The sequence below is a fragment of the Glandiceps talaboti genome, chromosome 3, assembly GCF_964340395.1.
Source record: "Glandiceps talaboti chromosome 3, keGlaTala1.1, whole genome shotgun sequence".
In the NCBI taxonomy this organism is placed as follows: Eukaryota; Metazoa; Hemichordata; class Enteropneusta; family Spengelidae; genus Glandiceps; species Glandiceps talaboti.
This window is the reverse complement of record NC_135551.1, coordinates 31,860,575-31,882,415: the sequence shown is the minus strand read 5'-3', so window position 1 is coordinate 31,882,415 and position 21,841 is coordinate 31,860,575. Positions and strand designations below refer to the sequence as shown.

The 21,841-nt window shown below is 35.2% G+C and overlaps 1 protein-coding gene across 1 annotated transcript in view; it reads right to left on the bottom strand.

Annotated features, from left to right (window-relative positions):
* The window catches only part of LOC144433387 (ralBP1-associated Eps domain-containing protein 1-like), a 67,415-nt gene that overhangs the window by 4,738 nt on the left and 40,836 nt on the right, over window positions 1–21,841 (bottom strand). The window contains exons 12-23 of the mRNA XM_078121690.1: window positions 20,113–20,255; window positions 19,233–19,340; window positions 18,551–18,659; window positions 16,969–17,178; window positions 11,992–12,148; window positions 9,911–10,149; window positions 3,920–3,978; window positions 3,604–3,612; window positions 3,008–3,217; window positions 1,896–1,950; window positions 1,104–1,168; window positions 467–594 (exon numbers count right to left, since the gene is read on the bottom strand). Coding sequence (XP_077977816.1) covers window positions 467–594; window positions 1,104–1,168; window positions 1,896–1,950; window positions 3,008–3,217; window positions 3,604–3,612; window positions 3,920–3,978; window positions 9,911–10,149; window positions 11,992–12,148; window positions 16,969–17,178; window positions 18,551–18,659; window positions 19,233–19,340; window positions 20,113–20,255 — 1,492 coding nt within the window. The remainder of the gene's footprint in view (window positions 1–466; window positions 595–1,103; window positions 1,169–1,895; window positions 1,951–3,007; window positions 3,218–3,603; window positions 3,613–3,919; window positions 3,979–9,910; window positions 10,150–11,991; window positions 12,149–16,968; window positions 17,179–18,550; window positions 18,660–19,232; window positions 19,341–20,112; window positions 20,256–21,841) is intronic.

The following is a 21,841-nucleotide window of genomic DNA, read 5'->3' as shown; positions in this document are numbered from 1 at the left end:
GTTTCTGACAGTGGTCTAAGATAATATAGACTTTACAATGTTTCTGACAGTGGTCTAGGATAATATAGACTTTACAATGTTTCTGACAGTGGTCTAAGATAATATAGACTTTACAATGTTTCTGACAGTGGTCTAGGATAATATAGACATGATTCATCTGTCTATTCCTAAAGAGTCAATATTTTGTCATCTGATGTTATTGTTCACTCAATACTGTAGTGTACTGCACTACTCTACTCTGTTCTACTCTACTCTACCCTACTCTACTATACAATACTGTGTATTTGTTTTGTTCTGTTCTGTACTGTACTATACCTTACTATGTACTGTACTATACTATACAGTGTATTGTTCTTCCCTGTACCGTGTCGTACCATACCGTGCTGTACTGTACACCACATCACATCACACTACACCATACTGTATTGTACCTTATTGTAATGAATTGTTTACTAGACAGACTTACTGTGTGACTGGTACAGATGGTGCTGAGGCATGCCTTTTCCTTTCTTTACTGAAATCTTCTTTACTTTCTGATTGCAACTCATCCCCTGATAGGTGGCGCCCTTTGTTTACTGAAGGAGGTGAAGGTGCCTGTAACGACAAAGATACAAGATGTATAATTTTATTTTTGGACAGTGGCAGTAACAACTGACCTAATAACTGTGAAATTTACATCTCAAAGGGGACGAGTAACAAAAAGATCACCCTAAATACCACAATAACAATATTTTTACATCAGATAACATAAACATTAGAAGTTTGACCATCAGGGTTTTCACACCATCTATCTGTTCATACAGCATACCAAGTACTCTGCATGAAAACCCGTTCTTCATGTGTGATGTCGAGCACCAATTTCATTTTCAACATATTTTTGAGCATTACAGATTCTCATTAATGAGCAAGTACTTCGGTCTTTTATTTCACTTTTAAATTTGTTTTTGTCAATTGTAAATAATGTCTTTTAATTCACTTTTATTTTCTTTGTTTTTTAGTTGTAAATAATTTGTCTTTTGTTTCACTTTTATGTTGTTTTTTCTTGCAAGTTGTAAATATTCATTACAAAAAATGTAAAATTTCTGTTCTAAAGTAGTGCCTACCCTTCTCTTTGTATGCTGTGTTTTTGTTTCCTGTGTACCATCATCAACTTTCTCAGTACTTCCTTCTGTAAAAAATGAAGACATTGTGGTATAAAGTTTAAAGTTGAAGTCAACAAGCTTATGCATCATCGTCATCGTCATCATCATCATCATCATCATCATCATCGTCGTCGTCGTCATCATCATCATCATTGTCGTCAGCCATCATCATCACCATCATCATCATCATCATCATCATCATCACCATCATCATCATCATCATCGTCATCATCATCGTCATCGTCATTGTTGTCATCGTCATTGTCGTCATCGTCATCGTCATTGTCGTCATCATCATCATCATCATCATCGTCATCGTCATCGTCATCATCATTGTCATCAGCCATCATCATCATCACCATCATCATCATCGTCATCGTCATCGTCATCGTCATTGTCGTCATCGTCATCGTCATCATCATCATCATCGTCATCATTGTCACCATCGTCATCACGGTCAGCACATCATCGCCATTCTTATTGTCACCCTCATCATAATACTATTCTGTAAATTCTGAGTAATATTTGGACACACAGAATATAACATTCTGTCTACATATAAGAGTCATCACCTGAATTTGACAAGCTGAAAATTTAAACACACATTGTAACATGGGATTTTACATAATAAAGGTTTACAATTTGCATAATTTGATCAGCAAATATAGGAGAGTTAGTGAAGGAATTAAAGCCATTATAGTCTGTTAACATATTCTATGATAACACTCATATTGTACATCACTCCATACTTACTGGCAGGTTCCACAGGCCTTGGTGGAGGTGGAGGTTTACAATCTTCAAGTGACCTCTGAAAGATAAGTAAATCATATCAGTTACCAGTAGTACACGATAAAGGTACAAGTTTTCTAAGTTTTGATATACTTCTCTTTGTTAGGGAAAAATCACACTTTGTGTTCATCTGTGATTTCAGTATGAGTTAACATAACATTTTGAAATCTGGTACTTCTTATTGGCAGTGAACAAAACAATTAAGGATCTCTTACAAAAAATGACTAAGTTTGAAAATTTTGCCTTTGTCTGACAATAGTGTGATCTGAGAGGATGTCAAAAGAATGAGTTGGTCTAATGGCATAAACAGCTGACCAAAATGAGGCTGAAAGATCGCAAAACTATGGTACTGAACCAAATTATTTGGCATGGCCATAATTGAAAATGTTCAGTGATGACTGCTTGACTGACTTGATGGCTGGCTGGCTGGCTGGCTGCCTGATTGACTGACTGACTGACTGACTGACTGAATGAATGAATTTATGACTGACTGACTATCTGACTGACTGACTTTATGGCTGGCTGGCTGACTGACTGACTGACTGACTGACTGAATGAATGAATTTATGACTGACTGACTGACTGACTGACTGACTGACTGACTGATTTCATGGCGGCCTGACTGACTGAATTTATGACTGACTGACTAACTAACTGACTGACTGACTGACTGACTGACTGACTGACTGACTGACTGAATTCATGGCTGGCTGGCTGCCTGCCTGCCTGCCTGCCTGACTGACTGACTGACTGACTGACTGACTGACTGAATTCATGGCTGCCTGACTATTGTTTCAGATTGTTCCTTTACAAAAGAAGGCATATTAATCCTCTAAGTTTGTAGTTTACTATTTGATTCCAAACCATGAATTTTGTGATAACTTAATTTATGCTGTAATTGTTCCTCAGACAAGACTAATGAGTACACAAAAAAAGCTTATCATATCAAAGATTTCATAATTGACACTGAAGGTTTGTTTTCTTACACTTAGTTCAACCAAATCTAAAATAAAAAGAAGTACTTAAACATGATTCTTTCAGTATTCACTGTTCACATGGTTACCATGGTTACTTACAATTTTCCTGTAGTCAAGAGACAAAGCCCTTCTATGTGCTGCAGGATCAGGTGATCTTCCTGATTTGGGAGAATCAGCTGTCATTGTTTCAAATTTACTGAAATCAGCAAAGTCCTGTACACCACCATCAGGATGATCTCCACTGCCTTGCTTGGTATCATTTAGTATACCTGGTTCACTTTGTTGAGTTTGAAGTTGTCCCTTACCACCCTGGGTACAAACATAAACAACAATAAGTAATCATTGTAGTGATAGATGTCTGTACTGTTATTATGATGTGACCTTGTCATCTAGTCAGACTTGTGGGATAAATCTGATATCATTAATATTCACATACCTAGCATTTTTTAAATAATGAAAGTAATTGACATAATCAGCTTCTAACTGAGATAGTATAAACATTGAATAAGGTTGAATGTGTGGACAATGAGGAAAACTTGTAACCAGGGAGACCAGTCTACTGTGCATCCATTGATAGCTTATATCAACATGTTGCATTGCAATAATAGTTTTAGTTTGTGGCTATTATAAGTTTGCCAATAGGTTGATTTCCATGTAAGTACCTTTCTTAACCAGCATCTCAGACCACTAAAAACATTAGTGGTCTGAGCCAGCCTGTACTCTAGACTCACATACATTGTACTTTGATATCATTGTTAGGGAACACACATGTTTGATCAATCGATCGATCGATCAAACAAACAAACAAACAAACAAACAAACAAACAGTGATAATTTCGATAAGTGATCAGTTCGGTGATGATATTCGTTTCTTACACTATACTATATTACTTACACTGTACCGGATATTGACCCCAAATGGCAATTAAATTATTACTACCTTTGTATATTATAATCATCATTATGAAACTGATAAACATCACACTGTATACTCACTGTTTGTGCTCCTACTCTAGGAGGTATACTTGGCCTTGGTGGGGGTGGAGCAAACTTATCTAGACTTGAACCATCTGAAACCAAGTTAAATGTTGTTAGCACTAGCTAGCACATTGTGCAACATTGTTAGTACATCATTTCGAGCACACAGCAGGACAGTACCTGCTGACAAATCATACATTGTTTTACAAACCACTCAGTAAACCACATGAAACAATGATTGTGGTTGGTCATAAAAATATGACCATAACAAATTGTTTTCTAACATTACTCAGATAATGTCGATCTATGAATCCACCAGTGAAATTGTCAATAGTTTGACCAGGACTTTCACTCCAAAGATATGAAAAGATAATAAATGTATGGATAATTTTCCTTCCATACATACAGGCTAGTATTTGTGTGATATACTCAAAACACACAGACACAGACACCAACACAGACACAGAAACACACACACATTGTGAAATACAGTAAAGTCTGTTAAATACTGTAATACAAAACTTCAATTAGTATAGAACACTTACTCGGCATCAAACTCAACAAAAAAGATATTACATTTACAGCTGAATGAGAAAACAAACTGAACTTCATATGTTGTAACTATGGCAACCATCTCATCATTACAATGCCACCTAAGTTCATGTTAAATACAACCCAAAGTCTATACATATTTTACTTTTACATGTGCCATGCATTACTATATTTATATTATTTCTCTTTTATAAAAATATTCATGGTATACAATAACTTTCAGAAACTGCAATGCAAACCCTTTATATGCCAGTATGGTACAAGTATCCATGCCTTCTCAATACATAAATCCAATCAAACTATACACAGCAATTATCATCAGATGATATCAACTAAATCTTTTTACTCTTTCAGAGAGGATGGGAGGAAAGACGATGTATGATGAAGGTGTTGCATCAACTATTATCAGATAATAACAATGTACATTAGATAATAGCCATTTTACTTTTATTAACCCAACATACCTTACATTAACTGACTACTTCTATTTCATGCATACCAGAACTGATGACAATTCTTATATCTTCATTCTTATTGTATAACTTATAAGTTACATAATGATTATAATACCCACATTAAGTCCCCATTCTGAAATGTATTTTTTTTACAGTACATGGTATTAGGCTGTTGTGTTTGTTTACAACACATCTGACAAGGAAGCATTCATGATTTTTGTCAAGACATCATACCTTTGTAGTGTTTCCAGGAACCAACATCAGCTTGTAGGTGGGAAAAATAAAAATTTGAACATGTGTAAGTGTCTAGTTGTCCCTTAGTCATATGTATGTATGTATGTATGTATGTATGTATGTATGTATGTATGTATGTATGTATGTATGTATGTATGTATGTATGTATGTATGTATGTGTGTGTGTGGGTGTGTGTGTGTGAATGTATGTATGTGTGCGTGCGAATGTACGTACGTACGTACGTACGTACGTATGTATGTGTGTGTGTGTGTGTGTGTGTGTGTGTGTGTGTGTGTGTGTGTGTGTTTGAGAGGCTACTGTCAATCTATTTAAAATTTGTAATGTACGTAGATGCCCAGTAGTATTTCATACATGTATGACATTTACATGTTTACATCCTAGTACAAACTACAATGATATGGGTGTACTCTCATAATATTCTCAATCAATCATTATGTGGATTATCATTGTAAGTTACTGTGGATCGAAGAGACAGTTACCTTATTTTGCACTGTGTATGTCAATAAGCTTGTTTTTGTCTCAAACACATTTAACACACTTTTCACTTTTTTCCCACGACCATTTTCAAACCTTTTAACAGCAACATGGATTTGAAACCAACAAATCACTAAATGAAGCCCTTGGTTATCTTTACTTGTGAGTAATGTCTAAACATACACATTTGCACTTTCAATTCATTGAGAAGTGGGTGGTAACTAAATATCGATAGTTTTTCTACATATTCACCAACTTATGCTCATCTGCAACAGTCCAGTTCACTCATTTGCAACTATTGTTTTCTTTCTAAGAATTTTCTTCAAGTAAGATCAAATTACATGAACATCTTTGTTTATACATTGTACTAGCTAGCAATGTTAATGAATTCTTGCCTATTATGTTTATATTGTACTAGCTAGCAATGCTAATGAATTCTTGCCTATTATGTTTATATACATTGTACTAGCTAGCAATGTTAATGAATTCTTGCCTATTATGTTTATATTGTACTAGCTAGCAATGTTAATGAATTCTTGCCTATTATGTTTACATTATACTAGCTAGCAATGTTTATGAATCCTTGCATATACATTGTACTAGCTAGCAATGTTAATGAATCCTTGCCTATTATGTTTATATACACTGTACTAGCTAGCAATGTTAATGAATCTTTGCCTATTATGTTTATACATTGTACTAGCTAGCAATGTTAATGAATTCTTGCCTATTATGTTTATATACATTGTACGGTACTAGCTAGCAATGTGTATGAATCCTTGCCTATTATGTTTATATACATTGTACTAGCTAGCAATGTTAATGAATCCTTGCCTATTATGTTTATATACATTGTACTAGCTAGCAATGTTAATGAATTCTTGCCTATTATGTTTACATTGTACTAGCTAGCAATGTTAATGAATCCTTGCCTATTATGTTTATATACACTGTACTAGCTAGCAATGTTAATGAATCCTTGCCTATTATGTTTATATACATTGTACGGTACTAGCTAGCAATGTGTATGAATCCTTGCCTATTATGTTTATATACACTGTACTAGCTAGCAATGTTAATGAATCCTTGCCTATTATGTTAATATACATTGTACTAGCTAGCAATGTTAATGAATTCTTGCCTATTATGTTTATATACACTGTACTAGCTAGCAATGTTAATGTATCCTTGCCTATTATGTTTATATACATTGTACTAGCTAGCAATGTTAATGAATCCTTGCCTATTATGTTTATATACATTGTACTAGCTAGCAATGTTAATGAATTCTTGCCTATTATGTTTATATACATTGTACTAGCTAGCAATGTTAATGTATCCTTGCCTATTATGTTTATATACATTGTACTAGCTAGCAATGTTAATGAATCCTTGCCTATTATGTTTATATACACTGTACTAGCTAGCAATGTTAATGAATCCTTGCCTATTATGTTTATATACATTGTACTAGCTAGCAATGTTAATGAATCCTTGCCTATTATGTTTATATACATTGTACTAGCTAGCAATGTTAATGAATTCTTGCCTATTATGTTTACATTGTACTAGCTAGCAATGTTAATGAATCCTTGCCTATTATGTTTATATACACTGTACTAGCTAGCAATGTTAATGAATCCTTGCCTATTATGTTTATATACATTGTACGGTACTAGCTAGCAATGTGTATGAATCCTTGCCTATTATGTTTATATACACTGTACTAGCTAGCAATGTTAATGAATCCTTGCCTATTATGTATATACATTGTACTAGCTAGCAATGTTAATGAATTCTTGCCTATTATGTTTATATACACTGTACTAGCTAGCAATGTTAATGTATCCTTGCCTATTATGTTTATATACATTGTACTAGCTAGCAATGTTAATGAATCCTTGCCTATTATGTTTATATACATTGTACTAGCTAGCAATGTTAATGAATTCTTGCCTATTATGTTTATATACATTGTACTAGCTAGCAATGTTAATGAATCCTTGCCTATTATGTTTATATACATTGTACTAGCTAGCAATGTTAATGAATCCTTGCCTATTATGTTTATATACATTGTACTAGCTAGCAATGTTAATGTATCCTTGCCTATTATGTTTATATACATTGTACTAGCTAGCAATGTTAATGAATCCTTGCCTATTATGTTTATATACACTGTACTAGCTAGCAATGTTAATGAATCCTTGCCTATTATGTTTATATACATTGTACTAGCTAGCAATGTTAATGAATTCTTGCCTATTATGTTTATATACATTGTACTAGCTAGCAATGTTAATGTATCCTTGCCTATTATGTTTATATACATTGTACTAGCTAGCAATGTTAATGAATCCTTGCCTATTATGTTTATATACACTGTACTAGCTAGCAATGTTAATGAATCCTTGCCTATTATGTTTATATACATTGTACTAGCTAGCAATGTTAATGAATCCTTGCCTATTATGTTTATATACATTGTACTAGCTAGCAATGTTAATGAATCCTTGCCTATTATGTTTATATACACTGTACTAGCTAGCAATGTTAATGAATCCTTGCCTATTATGTTTATATACATTGTACTAGCTAGCAATGTTAATGAATCCTTGCCTATTATGTTTATATACATTGTACTAGCTAGCAATGTTAATGAATCCTTGCCTATTATGTTTATATACACTGTACTAGCTAGCAATGTTAATGAATCCTTGCCTATTATGTTTATATACATTGTACTAGCTAGCAATGTTAATGAATTCTTGCCTATTATGTTTATATACATTGTACTAGCTAGCAATGTTAATGTATCCTTGCCTATTATGTTTATATACATTGTACTAGCTAGCAATGTTAATGAATCCTTGCCTATTATGTTTATATACACTGTACTAGCTAGCAATGTTAATGAATCCTTGCCTATTATGTTTATATACATTGTACTAGCTAGCAATGTTAATGAATCCTTGCCTATTATGTTTATATACATTGTACTAGCTAGCAATGTTAATGAATCCTTGCCTATTATGTTTATATACATTGTACTAGCTAGCAATGTGTATGAATCCTTGCCTATTATGTTTATATACACTGTACTAGCTAGCAATGTTAATGAATCCTTGCCTATTATGTTTATATACATTGTACTAGCTAGCAATGTTAATGAATCCTTGCCTATTATGTTTATATACACTGTACTAGCTAGCAATGTTAATGAATTCTTGCCTATTATGTTTATATACATTGTACTAGCTAGCAATGTTAATGAATTCTTGCCTATTATGTTTATATACACTGTACTAGCTAGCAATGTTAATGAATCTTTGCCCATTATGTTTATATACACTGTACTAGCTAGCAATGTTAATGAATCCTTGCCTATTATGTTTATATACACTGTACTAGCTAGCAATGTTAATGAATTCTTGCCTATTATGTTTATATACATTGTACTAGCTAGCAATGTTAATGAATCCTTGCCTATTATGTTTATATACATTGTACGGTACTAGCTAGCAATGTGTATGAATCCTTGCCTATTATGTTTATATACACTGTACTAGCTAGCAATGTTAATGAATTCTTGCCTATTATGTTTATATACACTGTACCAGCTAGCAATGTTAATGAATTCTTGCCTATTATGTTTATATATTGTACTAGCTAGCAATGTGTATGAATCCTTGCCTATTATGTTTATATACATTGTACTAGCTAGCAATGTGTATGAATCCTTGCCTATTATATTTAGACTAGACATGAATCAATTCAAACATTACATATTATCTATTCATGCTTCAGAGTTCTGTTTAATTATAGTTTTTATTAAAAATACAAATTAAGTATGAGTTGGTCACATTTCAATTTATTTACTTTTCTTGTTGGGTTTTAAATTTAAACTAATCCTTACATCACAAGTAAAATTAGTAAAACAATTATACAAACTTTCTGAGATGAAAAGAAGTTTGTTCAGTTACTTGTATGCTGCCACATACACATAGACAATTATGTACATGCTATAAATGATTGAAAATATTTTCATAACATGGTTGTATTATGTGTACCAGTAACATATTTTCATTAGGTGATTTTATTCAACGATTTTTATCATGTATCTGCATATCTATACGAGCTCTTTTCAGTTACCTTTCAAATGGTCAAAAATGATGAAACCCTATTAATGGACATCGACACAGCAACAAGTTTTTACTTGCTCCAGAGTTTTTACTTAGGCTTGTAATGACAAGAACTGATTTATTTTATCATATATGTCAGTCTTACCAGGAATACTGTCTCCTCCTGTTAGGGAGAGTTTACTTAGATCTAGGGAAGAAGATCTGGCATGTGTCAATTTCCTGGGAGGGGGTATGGGAGGAGGAGGAGCCTCCATCTTCGTAGTGGGGGCTGGTTTTTCTTGAGCTTCAGATGATGGTACATCAAGCGATGCAGTTTTTCTGGGAAAGGCTGCAGTGCTAGAGTATGATCTGAACAGCATGGAAGGTAAGGGAAAGTCATTGCATCAACAATACACACATGACAAAGCACATTCAGTTAGCAGTTTGGAAACAAACACATTTACAAAAACACACCATGTGCTCTCTTTCTATTTTTGGGATAAAATCAGCAAAACTAGTCAACTTTGTTAATATTTTGAAATGAAGTATCTAAAGATGGTGTTTTGGAAATGAAACTACAAAGAAATATTTTGTGCCTTAGTTCCTACACTCAGGTTTATTAGTTCTATCTGGTCTTGGTTACCCAGACTCTCTTTACTAGAGGCTCTATTATAAGACTAGCCAGGCAAGAGTCTGGGGAAATGTAATCCAAATTTGCCCGCACTGGAAGTCACACATACATTTCTCCCACATTATGAAAAATGGCCTTACAAGGACTGTTTGTTGTAATTAAGATGTATCAATCAATTGAGACATGATAAAATCACGGAAGGTACATGCATTGTTCAACCTGCGAAGTATTCCCCAGCATACAGTGCTCTGGGAAAGAGATCCAGTGTGAGCAACTTTGGATAATGTTTCTGCAGACTCTCGTCTTGGTTGTCTTATTGTAGAGCCCTCAGTGGTGAGAGTCTAGATAACCTAGACTAAGTTCTATCAAGTTATGAAAGGACAGTACTATTGCATTTACCACAGAAAATTGTGTATCATTCTGTATTCTATTCCAGAACTATAATGAAAGTTATTTAAGAAATAAGATAGAAAGAAAATAACAAATAATAGCATATACCTAACTCGGTTTCCATCCTCACTTTGCAAAAAAAAAAAAAATCACAAAAAAAATAATTTTTTTGCTTTATGTTTTTTTATGTCTCAAACATTGCAAAACAATTTAAATCAAGAGGATTTATTGGCAAATTACAGACATGAAAAAGAGCAGAATACAGGGAAGGGATAGACAGAATGCTTTGTGAACTTGTGAAGTATTTGAATATTAACAATTAAACATACATGACATTGTGTATACAAGAAGGAAAAAAAAGTTCTCAAAAAAAAGTGTCGTTACACTAGAGGGAAGATGACTGTAGTGGAATGGTGGTAGAAGTAAATTATATCAACTTGTCTATTTCCCAGCCTACTGGGTTTATGTGACATCTTTATTAAAATCTAATACAGTGGTAGTACAGACAGAGGACTGAAGTAAACAAGAAAATGTACATTTATGTAGGTTAAGATGACAGAATGGATAGGGTAGCATGACAGAATGGAAGGATAGGACACATTACACAAATGATTGTGATGAGAGTTAATTACATGTACCAAAATATATTTCCCAAATATTATTTTCTGACTGATGGTAATAAAACTGTTATTATTCAACATTAAATTACAACAATGCCATCCGATGTGTGTTAGTTTGTTGGGTTTTTTTTGCATAGCTAACAGGCTGGTTTAGCACAAGCATACATCATTTTCCATTTTGTTGTCAGGTTTTGCAGTTGTTGCTTTTACATGTAATTTCCTGGTCTGATAACACAAAAGATTGCAATTAAAATGATAGTGTTTTTACAGATATTGTGGTTTTTCTCTTGATGGTCTTGAATATAACAATTACAATAAAAAAAAAGAGCAGCAGGTAAAAGTTTGAGTGATTTTCAGCAAATGACTGCAAGCTGAGCTCTTTGATAAGTGTTAATTTCAACAACTCAAAAGAAAACAAACATAATATCAAAAGAAATGTTAGGATATCAGCTCTGAAAGCAGACAGCACAGTAAATAACAAATTCAACTGCAGCCATGCTAAAGATTGACAACAACAAAATATTAACAGTTTCACATCACCAGTCACAAAATATCAATATGTTACTTTTAATTTGATTTTTGCATGTTGATATATATTTTGATTACCTTGGTCTTGACCTTGAGAGGACATGAACGTGAGTTGGTTTGACGGAACTGGGAGGAGGTGGAGGAGGGAGGGTGAGGTTTTGTGTTGCTGTTGTTGTTGTTGTTGTTGTTGTTGATGATGAGACTGCCTGTTGATGTTTTTTGACGAGTTTGCTGGCTGTGAAGGAGGTTAATAACATGCAATACATCAAGTTAATTTACCATCACCTACACAAGACATACTGTCACCCAAAATAATTAATACAATATGAGACTCTAATATTAATGTCTATGTATTAATATGTGCTATGATTTGATCCCTACACCAATAATACAAATAGACAACATAGACTAAGTGCATATGTCTCTCTCTCTCTCTCTCTCTCTCTCTCTCTCTCTCTCTCTCTCTCTCTCTCTCTCACACACACACACACACACACACACACACATATATAGACATACAGACAGGTATGATTTCTATCATACTACATTCATGTCTGTTTAAAGACAAGTGTATGGCAAAAATATCAACATTAATGTTTTGTGTGTCCTAGCAATCAATCAATCAATCACAAACTAATTAGAGTACACACATGTGGAAGACAACTACTCCTGGTAAGACTCTCAAACTTTTAGTGGAAATGATGATGACATTTACACAATAATGGTAAATTAATCAATTGTAGAAAGAGATACAATTCACAAATAGCGAAACTATTGTTCACTATCAAGAGTTACATGTACTGTATGTAACTATGAATTTTGTGATAGCTTTCATTCTTTAATATTTGATAATGCAGCAGTTACTGTTGTGATATGATCATAATAATAATAATGTTGGTTTCTTGTATAGCGCTTTCCCACTCTGTGCTCAAAGCGCTTTACAATTATTACCCCTGGCTTGGATCAGAATGGCACAACGGCCCTTTAGTCTTCCTCAACTCCCCGGGGAGCATAAATCCATTGCAGCCATTTAAGTGCATAGGATTAAAGCCTTCACATTGCAACCTACATCCTACCAGGTCGCCAGTTATACAGCTGGGTTGACTGAGGCACAGTCGTGGTTCAAATCTTGCCCAAGGACTTTAGCCACTCAGAAACAAACAGCAGGCAGCGACGGGGCTCGAATCTGCAACCTGTAGATTCCAAGCCGGTCACGCTAGCTATTCACCCATCATGACTCCACATATATCACTGCATTTACTGTCCAGTCTGCTGCAGCATCTGTAAACTGATGCCTATGTACTGTCATTTTAAACTCTTAACATGGATGCCTATGTGCTTCGATTATAAACTCTTAACATGGATGCCTATGTACTGCAATTATAAACTCTTAATATGGATGCCTATGTACTGCAATTATAAACTCTTAATATGGATGTCTATGTACTGCAATTATAAACTCTTAATATGGATGCCTATGTACTGCAATTATAAACTCTTAATATGGATGTCTATGTACTGCAATTATAAACTCTTAACATGGATGCCTATGTACTGCAATTATAAACTCTTAATATGGATGCCTATGTACTGCAATTATAAACTCTTAATATGGATGCCTATGTACTGCAATTATAAACTCTTAATATGGATGTCTATGTACTGCAATTATAAACTCTTAATATGGATGCCTATGTACTGCAATTATAAACTCTTAACATGGATGCCTATGTACTGCAATTATAAACTCTTAATATGGATGTCTATGTACTGCAATTATAAACTCTTAACATGGATGCCTATGTACTGCAATTATAAACTCTTAATATGGATGCCTATGTACTGCAATTATAAACTCTTAATATGGATGCCTATGTACTGCAATTATAAACTCTTAACATGGATGCCTATGTACTGCAATTATAAACTCTTAATATGGATGCCTCTCATGAGGGGAACATTGCCTTTACCAGCAAAGTGCAATTCTTGCACTTTCTTATCAATCCTTATCAGCTCATTACCATAACTAAGTGTTTGCTTTTTGTAATTACATCTGATAAGCCTGAGTCATTGCTGGTACAGGTACTAGGTCAAGACTGAAATGCTGTCGACCGAATGTGTGCAAGTACTAGTGAGTGTGTTACTCCGCCGCGAGGCACAACTGGCTCGGGTGAAAGGTCACGATTTGACTTGGGTGAAAGGTCATGATCCGATCGCGATCATAACATTAGGATACATCGTGCACCGTACATTGACGATGTTACATGTGGTATATGGACATCAGATATGGGAATTTGCTATTTAAGTATCTCTGTGCTTAATTTTTTCAAAAAATCATTTAACTAACTATGGAACGAGAAAAACTGTAGTTCCGAGTGCAAGGTTACTTTCAAGGAGTGAATCGTTTGAGTCAAGGGACGTTATCAGCTATTACAACTTTTATAATCCTATTACAGTTGACAATGCAAACAGATTTAGAGATTGTCAACAACCCGACTTGCCTATTGATGAACTCGGGTTATCCGTAGTTTGGCTTTACCGAGGCGTTTCCGACATATGTACTGCAATTATAAACTCTTAATATGGATGCCTATGTACTGCAATTATAAACTCTTAATATGGATGCCTATGTACTGCAATTATAAACTCTTAATATGGATGCCTATGGACTGCAATTATAAACTCTTAATATGGATACGTATGTACTGCAATTATAAACTCTTAATATGGATGCCTATGTACTGCAATTATAAACTCTTAACATGGATGCCTAGTGTATACCTAGTCCCATTCTAATGTATAAGACAACTACAGTACTGTAAAGAGCATGCCTGTATACCTAGTCCCATTCTACTGCATAAGACAACTACTGTACTGTAAAGAGCATACCCGTATACTTAGTCCCATTCTACTTCATAAGACAACTACAGTACTGTAAAGAGCATGCCTGTATACCTAGTCCCATTCTACTGCATAAGGCACCTACAGTACTGTAAAGAGCATGCCTGTATACCTAGTCCCATTCTACTGCATAAGGCAACTACAGTACTGTAAAGCGCATACCCGTATACTTAGTCCCATTCTACTGCATAAGACAACTACAGTACTGTGAAGAGCATACCTGTATACTTAGTCCCATTCTACTGCATAAGACAACTACAGTACTTTAAAGAGCATACCTGTATACCTAGTCCCATTCTACTGCATAAGACAATTACAGTACTGTAAAGAGCATACCTGTATACCTAGTCCCATTCTACTGCATAAGACAACTACAGTACTGTAAAAAACATACCTGTATACCTAGTCCCATTCTACTTCATAAGGCACCTACAGTACTGTAAAGAGCATGCCTGTATACCTCGTTCTATTCTACTACATAAAGACAACTACAGTACTGTACTGTAAAGAGCATGCCTGTATACCTAGTCTCATTCTACTGCATAAGGCACCTACAGTACTGTAAAGAGCATGCCTGTATAACGTCCCATTCTACTGCATAAGACAACTACAGTACTGTAAAGAGCATGCCTGTATACCTAGTCTCATTCTACTGCATAAGGCACCTACAGTACTGTAAAGCACATACCTGTATACCTCATCCAATTCTACTGCATAAAGACAACTACAGTACTGTAAAGAGCATACCTGTATACCTAGTCCCATTCTACTGCATAAAGACAACTACAGTACTGTAAAGAGCATACCTGTATACCTAGTCCCATTCTACTGCATAAGGCAACTACAGAACTGTGAAGAGCATACCTGTATACCTAGTCCCATTCTACTGCATAAGGCAACTACAGAACTGTGAAGAGCATACCTGTATACTTAGTCCCATTCTACAGACAACTACAGTACTGTAAAGAGCATGCCTGTATACTTAGTCCCATTCTACTGCATAAGACAACTACAGTACTGTGAAGAGCATGCCTGTATACCTAGTCCCATTCTACTGCATAAGGCACCTACAGTACTGTAAAGAGCATACCTGTATACCTAGTCCCATTCTACTGCATAAGGCACCTACAGTACTGTGAAGAGCATACCTGTATACCTAGTCCCATTCTACAAAGACAACTACAGTACTGTAAAGAGCATGCCTGTATACCTAGTCCCATTCTACTGCATAAGGCACCTACAGTACTGTAAAGAGCATACCTGTATACCTAGTCCCATTCTACTGCATAAGACAACTACAGTACTGTAAAGAGCATACCTGTATACCTAGTCCCATTCTACTGCATAAGGCACCTACAGTACTGTAAAGAGCATACCTGTATACCTAGTCCCATTCTACTGCATAAGACAACTACTGTACTGTAAAGAGCATACCCGTATACTTAGTCCCATTCTACTGCATAAGACAACTACAGTACTGTAAAGAGCATACCCGTATACTTAGTCCCATTCTACTGCATAAGACAACTACAGTACTGTAAAGAGCATGCCTGTATACCTAGTCCCATTCTACTGCATAAGACAACTACAGTACTGTAAAGAGCATACCTGTATACTTAGTCCCATTCTACTACATAAGACAACTACAGTACTGTAAAGAGCATGCCTGTATACCTAGTCACATTCTACTGCATAATGCAACTACAGTACTGTGAAGAGCATGCCTGTATACTTAGTCCCATTCTACTTCATAAGACAACTACAGTACTGTAAAGAGCATACCTGTATACTTAGTCCCATTCTACAAAGACAACTACAGTACTGTAAAGAGCATGCCTGTATACCTAGTCCCATTCTACATAAGACAACTACAGTACTGTAAAGAGCATACCTGTATACCTAGTCACATTCTACTGCATAAGGCAACTACAGTACTGTGAAGAGCATGCCTGTATACTTAGTCCCATTCTACTGCATAAGGCACCTACAGTACTGTAAAGAGCACCGGGAATTCACAGGTTCAAATTTTCATAAATTTCAGAATTACTGTTATGTATGACATCTATCATACATTGGCTGTAGGTGATGACATCAAATACTTCCTTCACAATGGACATGAGATGAAGCCTGAAAATCATTAATCTTGTACTTTACCTGTTGACACTGATTTACTCCTTCTATCCTTGGCAGGTGGAGGTGGAAGTTTAGCTGGTTTTTGTGAATCTGTAGTCTGGGGGCTTGTCGTGTCTCTAGTCTGAGGGGTTGTGGTGTCGCAATCTGTTAATGATCTCTGTTTGATTCCTGGACTGAGTGGCAGGTCATTCTGGTTATCATCGTGTGGAATACCACCACCTGTACCGGGATCTATGGGAAGAAAATACAATGTTCACATGTCTGGAATATTTGGAAGCAGGAAAGATGCAAGGAATATGGAAAGAAATACAATATTCACATGTCTGGAATATTTGGAAGCAGGAGAGATGTAAGGAGCATTGCATGGCTGTATCTAGTATAAAATACCTACATGTACACTGCATAGGTATATCTAGTATACAATACCAACATGTACAATGCATTGCTGAATCTAGTATACAATACCTACATGTACACTGCATAGGTATATCTAGTATACAATACCTACAAGTACATGTACACTGCATAGATATATCTAGTATACAATACCTACATGTACATGTACACTGCATAGGTATATCTAGTATACAATACCTACATGTACACTGCATAGGTATATCTAGTATACAATACCTACATGTACACTGAATAGGTATATCTAGTATACAATACCTACATGTACACTGCATAGGTATATCTAGTATACAATACCTACATGTACACTGCATAGGTATATCTAGTATACAATACCTACATGTACACTGCATAGGTATATCTAGTATACAATACCTACATGTACACTGCATGGGTATATCTAGTATAATACCTACATATACTGGTATACTGTCTGCCATACCTTTCAGAAATAGACATAAACACTTTTATTCTTATTAAGTAGTGGTTCCAAACTCAGAATATAAATTATTTACCAAGTACATTTCAGTTAGCCTGTTTCAATTGTTATTGTATATGGTTGAATGATGTAGACTTGTCAAGTGAATGTACCGGTAGGATGGCACTGTATATGGTTGAATGATGTAGACTTGTCAAGTGAATGTACTGGTAGGATGGCACTGTACATTGTATATGGTTGAATGATGTAGACTTGTCAAGTGAATGTACCGGTAGGATGGCACTGTATATGGTTGAATGATGTAGACTTGTCAAGTGAATGTGCCAGTAGGATGGCACTGTATATGGTTGAATGATGTAGACTTGTCAAGTGAATGTGCCAGTAGGATGGCACTGTATATGGTTGAATGATGTAGACTTGTCAAGTGAATGTGCCAGTAGGATGGCACTGTATATGTTCAATGATGTAGACTTGTCAAGTGAATGTACTGGTAGGATGGCACTGTATATGGTTGAATGATGTAGACTTGTCAAGTGAATGTGCCGGTAGGATGGCACTGTATATGGTTCAATGATGTAGACTTGTCAAGTGAATGTGCCGGTAGGATGGCACTGTATACTACTATTAGTTGATTAAAGTGATTGAGCCAAATATATTAGGTAAATAATTAACAGTATGAGTTTTGAAACTATTACATATTACAATTCTAGAGTAAGGACACAAGAATTTTGGTCATATCTTTTTTCTTACCTGAAAATGTTCTGGGTCTAAGTGAGTCTTTATTATCAGTATATTGTGGAGGCAGTGGTTGGCCATCAGGAGATATCCTTAGTGGAATAGGCTGTACTATTTTACCTTCCTGTAAAGTTGAAATATTCAGACACATCTCATAGTCCTTCCTTTGCAAGTCTTAGCATTCGTGTGATAACCATGATAAAATGAACTGTAGCAGTGAACATCTACATGTAATCACTGATATGTAACACACCTGTTCAAAGAAAAGCACCCTCTGGTGGCACACCATGAGATGTGTCCATAATAGGACCGTGTGTCACTTTGTGTATTACCACACAATTAACATGCATAAAGTAACTTCTTACAACAAAAGAAACTTATTTCAAGTCTAGCACTACATATTGTATCAAAATTCATGAATAAATTCATGAGGTGGAATGGATTAGGTTTCCATACAGTGAGAGATTTGTCATTGTGGGTGCTTCACATTGCTGAGTTGGGGACAATGTGAAGTGCTATAATAGTTGAATCTTTCAGTATAAAGTGGACAGAGTGACATTTTAATTATTAAGTCCAAGGCTACAGTGATGTGTCAAATTGATAAAATACCACCAACAATTTTTATTTTTCAGAGAGTTGACTTTTCTCTCGTGTGATTATGAGAACAACAAGTGTGAGATGTGAGAGTATGACTTACAGGATCAGGTGATATGGAGGCAAAGTCAAAGTTAGCCGGTGATTGCGATGAAGGGGACGGTGGCAAGACAGGAGGGGAACCGTGATCTGAAAATGTAGCCCACTGCTGCTGTGAACAAGATAGAAATTAACAGTCAAATCATTTGTGATAACTGCAAAACTATGTTTTAGAAGGATGTGATAACTTGCAAATTTTCAAGATTTGCTTTTGAGTAGTTTAAGAATTTTTTTCAAAGTATAAACAAAGTGTAGTTAATTAATTTAAATACAATCAAGTTTAAGTACATTTAATGCAATTTTTGATAAAAAAGAAGAAAGTTTGTCATTTTGTTTGGAATCTATTAGCAACAAATTAAATCTGGCTTTGTATGATAATATTTGGCAACAATGGCTGACTAACACAGACACAGTTACACACCAACGGACAGACATGTAATATCTATGAACCCCTACCACATGATAAACCCAATGTAAATGTTTTAAGCACAAATACTAACATGTGTGTAGCATACCATAACATGTTTTATGTACACATATGTATGTAACATATACCATGTTTTAAGCACACATTATATATATGTAACAAACAACATTAACACCATGGACATTTAATGAAAAATAGCCCCAAAAATGTTTATGTTACATGATTGTACACCAGCTGTCACATTTCAGACATACATGTATGATATTATTTGAATGTGTGTTATCTGTGAAGGAATTGAATGATGTTAAATTTTTGATAAACAATCAACAAAACAATACTTATTTTCACTGGAAAGAAAAGGTATGGTTGAAGACTCGTTACTAAAGTATGCATTCACAATATAAAGGAAAGAATTCACACTTACGTCACTCAGTTGTTGTTGCTGCTGCTGCTGTGCCTGTTGTTGTGCTTGCTGCTGCTGTTGTTGTTGTAGCAATTGCTGCTGTTGCTGTTCTGTCCACTGTACTGCAGGTGGTGTCTTGGCAGCAGGAGATACTGGCTTAGTAGGAGTGGTGGGACAGGGAGCACTACTGAATGGATCTGTTGACAACAATGTGACATTGGTTACTATTTACATGGACAAAGACTGTGATTTCCAGTGATTATGACATGGATTGAAACTTTCATTCTGATCCTGGAACAAGTAAGTAACTGGCAGAGTACTAGTGACAATATTTCATCTGTGCATAAAGAGTGCCCTCTGGTAGTCTGGTACATTACACAATGTACATAGATGGGACGACTGACTCATCAAGACTGCAATTATACAGGTACATTATGATGGTAATAAGGACTTTGTGGGATTTACTTTGCATACAAAATGGGCATATGGTGATCAGTCAATTTCTGGGTGCAAACATCCAACTTTTCCATTCAGATGAAACACATGACATATTATGATACTACAGGTCACAGGTTCTAGAAGAAGTATAAACACTTGAGGGCACTGTTTATAGAGCATGTAGTACACCCTAGAGGGCGCTATTTGTAGGACAGGTGTATCACTCTCGAACAGCACACTTCATGATAAGCTGTAATAAGGTTGAAACATCAATATCAATAGTTAGGAAGAGCATCTATCATCGCTGAAGGCAGCCATACACTAGATTTGCTATGACAGATCTAATCATAACATCAGAATATCTACATCATCACTTTGGTAGCAGATCAGTGGTGGATAAAGGGACATCATGCACATTGTTGTGGGTCTAGGGAAACACTGAATGGGTTGGGTAAGAAGACATTTGAGTTTTTACACCTATACATTGCCTCAATAAAATACAAGCGTACACATTCATGCTTTGTATCTCTAACATCAACTTCACAAGAAACACTGCTTGTCAACCTCAGTAAAATGGTGAATATTTTCAAATGAATTGTTTTTATTATTATTATTACATGATTATAATATCAATTCTTGAGTGTGAAACATTCTACAGATCTCTCTTACGGTTGCTATGAACAGTAGTATCAATGAATTTGTAAACCCTAACACTATATTTGAAATAAAAACTTGCATTTTGATATGGCACAATCAAATTAGACATTTTGCCTCAACTACTAACTAGTCCTCTGTATTGTAAAGTGCATATCACTGACACGAACATCATAGACCTTACAAAAGTTTACATATACTAACATTTATTTTACATTCCTCCCATGATCAAGAGAAATCATGACTCTGACATTATTACAAATACACAACATTCAGCTTCAGATATAGCACATGGAAACATCAACAGAATACACATAACATCATGACAGAATTTATGCAGTGTGCAAATAACTTGTATGACCATGCATAAACAGTCTCTTCATACACTTTGTAAGTTACAAAGCAAACACATGATGCACATTGCATAGCTTGGTATACATAAATGTACTTGACAGCAGAAGTAGGGGGAGAACAAGGTAGTGTGAGAACACATAGGAGAAAGTATAAGATCACCTGAAGACATAACGATAATTTGTGGAGGTGCTGGCTGGCCATCCTTGTCATCGAAGTGAACAAGCACTGCTTTTGATGGAAGTTAGAGGCAGCAAAGTCAATGATAATATAGAGACATAACAAGATATGAAAGAAGATTTATCGCTAACACAGCCATGTGTAGTGAGTAAAGTTACTA